Below are 6,858 nucleotides of genomic sequence, written 5' to 3' on the forward strand. Positions count from 1 at the left end.
AATAATTCGCCAAGAGCCTGCGCCGCCCCGTGCGCCGCCACAAGATCTGGCCCTTAGGGCCAGTAATGCCTTACAGCATTAAGACAAGGCAAGTTTATTTATATGCAGATTTCGCACACAAGGCAACTTAATGCGTTTAATTAAGATGTTACTGTTTTGTTCGACAATCGACAGTCACTGTGATTGTGACTGACTTGCTCAGCTTGTGTTGAAGGCCAGTGCAAAACAAAGACAACATCGCCTCTGGTTTTCAGCTGTGATCTTGGCACCTCCAAAGTAATTTGGAAAAATCTCAATGCTCGACCTGGATCACAGATCGACAGAAGCTCTGAGAAGTGACAAAGCAACATGAGCTCAGGCCATCAAAAATCAATTGATTAAGCTTTTTTTAATTCTTCTGTATTTACTCAGTGAATAGAGTAACTAAATATTACACTCACAAGAGTACTGCAATCAATCAATCAATCAATCAATCAATCAATCAATCAATCAATCAATCAATCAATCAATCAATCAATCAATGCTTTATTAATAACAACAAAATTCCATTGGAGCATTACAGTAATAGTTTGCTGTGAAAGTGCTTAAATAAATGGTTGAGATCCAATAAATGCTGCAGATCCTGTCTCTAAAAATAGAAGACTGATATATGAGATAAGAACTACTGAAACTACTGCAAACTACTACATACAGTACATTGAATAACGTGGGTAATCCAGAATAGTAATGACCTTAGACTAGTTCTTTTTTAGACTTTTGACTCTCAAGTTACTTTAATAAAAAAAAAGATTAACCGTATAAACCAAGTGTGGGCTCATGAAAGTCATACAATAAGTTCACTTAAAGCCATGCCGCGTAACATTTCACACAATATAAACACTAAAATACAGTACAAGCAGTTATTTTATTCGAAATATTTTGTCATTGAAAACACCCGTGTGTTTGCTGTGAGTGGCTCGCCTATCTGAAGACCTGACTGTAACTTTACTGGGAGCGGGGACATCTCCATCTCGAAACCTAAAGGCTGCCAAATATCCATCCATCCATCCATCCATCCATCCATCCATCCATCCATCCATCCATCCATCCATCCATCCATCCATCCATCCATCCATCCATCCATCCATCCATCCATCCATCCATCCATCCATCCATCCATCCATCCATCCATCCATCCATCCATCCATCCATCCATCCATTTTCTTCCACTTTATCCGGGGCCGGGTCACGGGGGCACTCCCCACCGACCTGAACAGGGGAAGCCACCTTTTTCCGGTGGAGAACCATGGCCTCGGATTTGGCTGATCCTCATCCTGGCCACTACACAAATCATGCAAATCCATTCTTTAATTACCAACTGCAAAGAATAGCATTGTCTGAGTCTAGCTGGTCATTGTGAACATGTTTTGTAAAGCTGGAATGAGTATAATCCAAAATGTTACGCAGTGTGTCTTTAAATTGCAGCGATAGCGCCCGCATACCTTTGAGAGTCACAATGAAATATTAACTCTTGGCAAGTACAATTGACTTACAATGTGTCACAAACCCTCTAGTTATTTGTAATGTTATATGTTTTAATGAGACCCTGGAAGTACTCCTGTGTGTTTTTCTCTGGTCTAAAAATTATGATGAAACATTTTGGGAAGAAATACCACACGAGGAAAGAGTAGAGAGAACATAGGATTGCTGATGCATTTACAGTGTGAATATTCTTTCCCTTGTACAGGATGTAGACGGTGGCGAAGACGATCCAGGTCAGAATCATGAGAAACAGGCAAAACGTTATGGCTTTGGCTTCATTGTAATTCTTGGGCAGTTCCTTTCCCATGTAGGAGAATACGAAGCAAAGAAAGCATAGGAGAAAGAACAAAGCAATCGAGGGAGTGTATGCTTTAAGATTAAGATCACAGGTCAGAATAGTTTTGTCTTTGTGCCACAATAAGTTGCTGTAAGGCTGGGGTGGTGCAGATGTGTACATTATAAGTAGCAAAGTTCCTTGTAGGATAAAAAAAATCAATACCACAAGCCACTGTCCATGATATCTCACCCACAATCTGTGCAGTGATGGATAGTGAGCAACTATTTTGAAAATACATACAATTTGAAAGGAGCGCACCACAAAACAGGCCAGACACACGGTGAAGAACAACAGAAATGGGAAATACCTCAATATGCAAGAGGCCACATCGGGTTTGCCAAAGTAGAAGAAGACACTGATGCTGCTGAGACTGAGGCAGCCGAGAACCAGAAAGCACATGGGTCCTCCAGCTGACCTCACCACTGGAGTGTTATAGTTCAGCCCAAAGAGCACAGAGGTCAGGAGACAGAGTCCCACCAAACACACGGTCCCAACCATGATCACTACAGCAATTGCATCCTCGAAAGGGACAAACTCCACGACTCGCTTGGTACATGCTGTACTGGCTTCGGACGACCACTCAGTTTCATCACAGGATCGACACGTGTGCGGGTCCTCTGTCAATAACCAGTAAAAAAGCAACAACAGCCATATAAATAAAACTACATACTATGTTTTTTTTAAATTGAATCATAAATATTGTATTGTACCTGATGAGTTGATGTATGTACTTCTTGGGCAGATGACACATTTGAAACAGCATTTATGAATCCCCTCCAGACTCTTCCGAAATCCAGGCTTACACTCGGGCGAGCACACAGATGAGGGAACCTGCTCAGTCATATAGGAACAGCACATGAGTCTTTACTGTCACTGTAAAAACATGCAAATAGATAAATAAATAAATAAATAAATAAATAAATAAATAAATAAATAAATAAATAATAATAATAATAATAATAATAATAATAATAATAATAATAATAATAATAATAATAATAATAATAATAATAATAATAATAATAATAATAATAATAATAATAAGGTGGTATGGCAAAACAATGTTTTGTAACAGCGTTGGAAATTAGCCCAAGGCTACAATCCGGTGTGGCCTGTTTATATGCATGAGACCCCTGTATGTTCATTAACATGCACTGTCCCGACAAAATAAACCAATAAAAAAAATAAAAAAAATAAAAAATATTATCAGTGTGTTTTCCTGGCACACATAAGTGCATATTTACAGAGGAAAGAGAAGCATACCTGATTGTTGTTGTGCCATTGTATTTTAGATTCATTGATGGAGAAATGTGATGAAGGCTGAAATCTGTGGACTCCCACTATCTCTGCATCTCCACTGCTGTTCCAAAAGATGATGTCAAAGGGTCCAAACCGCGGGTCGCCATTTCTGTCAAACTCAATGGTGTGGTTCAGCAGAGAGAACTTTGATCGCTTCAGCTCAGACAGGACCTGTGAAAAAGCACATTAGCCACAGAAATATGCAGCAGCCTTACACTGAAAAAGAAGGAAGTGGTAGTGTGTTGTATGTCAATTTAATGAAAAAGCTGTACACTTGTTGCCTCACTGATATTAATTAATATATAATATAATATATCACAGCTTGTTCATCTAGTGCTACTTCACTCATGCTTTAAACAAAGTGTATATAATATTGACTTCCAATAACTTTTACTATATTTGAGCCCAATCCCTTGACAACATGGTTGACAAAAAATCCCTAAATAATAAACAATGAGAAAATGTTTTTGACAGTATTTGTCGGCCGACAACACCAACTACTTCTATAGCATCTTGTGCACCATACTCACCATGTGTGGAAAGACAGTGATGTTTTTGTGGCACTTTTTGGCTCCACATTGCAGTATATTGTGCAGAGCATGGGCGATGGCATGCACTGCAGCGTAGACAGGGAAATTGAAAGAGTTCTCTGCTCTCAAAATTTCATCTGGATTCAAATCACTACAGTTGCAAAATTGGTTACAAAACTCCCCTGACTGATTTTCTATTTCTAAAGCGCTTATAAATTTCTTAAAACCAGGTATGGTGACAACTGGCTCTGCAATCCCAACGACAGTCCCAATATTTCTGATGCCACTCAGTTTAGGAAGTTTTTTGTTTAAAGACCAGGAATCTACAGCTATCCATGTCTTGTTTTTGACTTTCATTGCTATGGCGGATTCGATAAGCATTTCAGCGGTCCATTCAGGACCAAAAACTATGATGACCTGTATGTTCTGACTCTCTATCTGCTTGAAAATTGTGGTGTAATTTGTATTTTCATCCAGTTTTTTGGTGTAGGCCAGGCAGATATCTGTGTCTTGAATCATCTTCATGAACACATTGTAACCGTCATTGCCGTAATCGTTGTCGATGTTGAGGAAAGCCACCCATCGCCATTTGAAATGCAGCAACATGTGGACTATGACATCGACAACATCCTTATTGGGATGCACCGTACGGAGGAAAGAGGGAAAAGTCAATTTTTGGGAAAATATTGAACTGGCCGCTCCATAACTGATCTGAAAAAGAAAATAAGTTTATCCTTGGTTAGATTTTGAATGCCTAATAAAATATATGAAAATTGAATGAATAAATGAAACTAATAGGTGCAAGTTTGAACATCCATTAAGTTAAAAGATCCATCTAAGAAAAAAAAAGACCTTGAGATTTATGCTGAGTTTAGTATAACATTAGAATATAATTATATATGTGGTAAACACAAAGTGTCAAATTAATATATATAATAAGAAATAAGCATTTTTTTCATTTGCTCTATGGTCTGGTATGTCTTTAATTGATAAAAACAAAAAACAACAACAAAAAAACACCAACACTTTTTGTAGACATTTTAACATTATACACAATATGAGAGAATATACCATAGGAATACGACTCGTCATAAATAGTGGAGCAACAGTTCTGGTCACAGGACTTGTGAAGGCACCGACCACCGCAGTGACTTTGGAGACATTGTCGTGTCTTGTGGCCCACGGGTCAATGGGGTCTTTTCCAGAGAGAATGTTGAAAATGCCTGGGATGTTCTGTGTGTCTGAGCAGCGGTCAAAGATGTTATATCCCAGAGTGATGCCTGGTAGGAGGCTGCTCGAGTTATTGATCTCCTCGATAGAGAATCTCATCAGCTGGAAACGCCGGTAACTCGAATTACGAAAGGTCTTACTGAAAAAAAAAAAAAAAAAAAAGGATCTGTATGGTAAAATTACGTATCCAAATATGGTCAAAGAGGGCCGTATTAGTGTTCGTCAAAAGGCTTCACAAATTCACAAGAAATGCGTAAAAGAGTTTTTTTTAACACTACCTGGCCCTGCAAAAAGTTATCACCAAAAAACACACTCTAAAATGGATTCAGCGCCTTAGTTTAGCGCCTTATTTAGCGCCATAGTTACTTTTATAACTTACAGTAACTATGCAGTGAGGTTCGGTTTAGGTGTCAATTTTTGGGGTCCCAGCAAAAAATGTTTGGGATCCCTCCTGACCTAGACTACTGCTGCATTCAAATCCAGGTGATGACATTGTTGTTCATAATGAAATGTTGATCATAATACACTATGGGCCAGCAGAAAAGAAAAAATCAAATTCTAGTACTTCAAAACAAAAACATGTGGCTGCTGGAAGTGCATTTACTACAACCTACAATTATTGATTGTGGGAAGTTGATGATGATGAGATATATACACACACGAGATATATACACACTCAGCTGAGTACTTACATCATATGATTAACATTGGTATCATTATTCTGCATTCACTCACCTTGAACATTGCAAGGCTTCTGGTATGTGGTAAGATTGTGGCTGTTCGTCTTGATGGATGTTAAAGAGTCCCCCAATTACAAAGTCTCCTTCAGTGCGGAATTCAGAAGCTCCTACAAACAGAAGACATCCAAGGCGAAAAAGCAACAAAAAGCCCACCATTTTTAGACCGTCCATCAATATGTAATACTTATGTTCAAAAGTACAGACAATGGTAATGCCAAGATTATTTTAATTCTCAGGCAGCGAAAACTGACACAGCCCCAGTCAAATTTACATAAAGCTATGCAAAACTGCATAACACACATTTGGACACAAGCAGCCTTCTGTTGTGAGTCAGATAGTGTATTCATTCGGAAATATTTGCATCACGGTTTCTGGTGCTGCTTTAAATAACAAAATACCTTGGGTTGTCTCTGTAAGTAAGATATCTGTACATGTTGTCTAACACCCCTTTTTATTTTGGTATAGGCTATTGCATTCCTATAATATAATAATTAATTCATATTAATGTTACACATTATAGATTCAACCTTCTTCTAATTGTGATGATAGTAGCCTTGTTTGCAACTAACTAACTAACTAACTGACCAACAGACTATCCTAACTAACTAACCAACACATTATTCAAGATTTTTTATTTGTTAAACCATGTGAATGATTTGAAATTATCTTTCCTTTCCTCATCCTTGATTGTGGAGTGGCGGGTGGGGGAAGAGAGGTGGGAGGGAGGGCAGACAGTTCAGCTTCCCGATGGCCTTGTGTATGAAACTGTTCTTCAGTCGACTGGAACTGGCCCGTAGATTCCGCCGTCTCCTCCCTGAAGGCATTACCTCGAAGAGACTGTGTGATGGGTGCGTAGGGTCCCTGGTGATTTTGACAGCTTTTGAGACGGGTGGGGTTCATGTCCTTAATAATAATTAATGATTGTTAGAGGAGCTTGTGGTAGACATCTTCGAAAGTCCACCACAATCTCTTTTGTCTTCTCCACATTTAAAGAGAGATTGTTCTGTGTGCACCACATGGCCAGACAGCTCAACTCACTCCTGTAGTTTGACTCGTTTCTGTTGCTGATGAGACACTGTTGTGTCGTCTGCAAACTTGATGAAGAGGTTTGACTTATACTTTGGAGTGCAATCATGGGTCAGCAGAGTGAACAGGAGGGGGCTCAGCACACAGCCTTGGGGAGCTCCCGTGTTCAGTGTGA

General features: G+C 39.0%; 1 protein-coding gene across 1 annotated transcript; it reads right to left on the minus strand.

Moving 5' to 3' along the window:
• Positions 1-1,549: 1,549 nt before the first annotated feature.
• Positions 1,550-5,661, minus strand: LOC306964420 (taste receptor type 1 member 1-like; the record flags this gene model as incomplete). The annotated part of the gene is made up of 6 exons (XM_079558412.1): positions 1,550-2,475; positions 2,569-2,689; positions 3,122-3,328; positions 3,688-4,398; positions 4,828-5,019; positions 5,653-5,661. The coding sequence occupies 6 exons, from the start codon at positions 5,659-5,661 to the stop codon at positions 1,550-1,552; spliced, it is 2,166 nt and encodes a 721-aa protein (XP_079414538.1).
• Between the last annotated feature and the right edge of the window lie 1,197 nt (positions 5,662-6,858).

Source organism: Gobius niger (assembly GCF_951799975.1).
Source record: "Gobius niger genome assembly, chromosome: 6".
NCBI classification, from domain to species: Eukaryota; Metazoa; Chordata; class Actinopteri; order Gobiiformes; family Gobiidae; genus Gobius; species Gobius niger.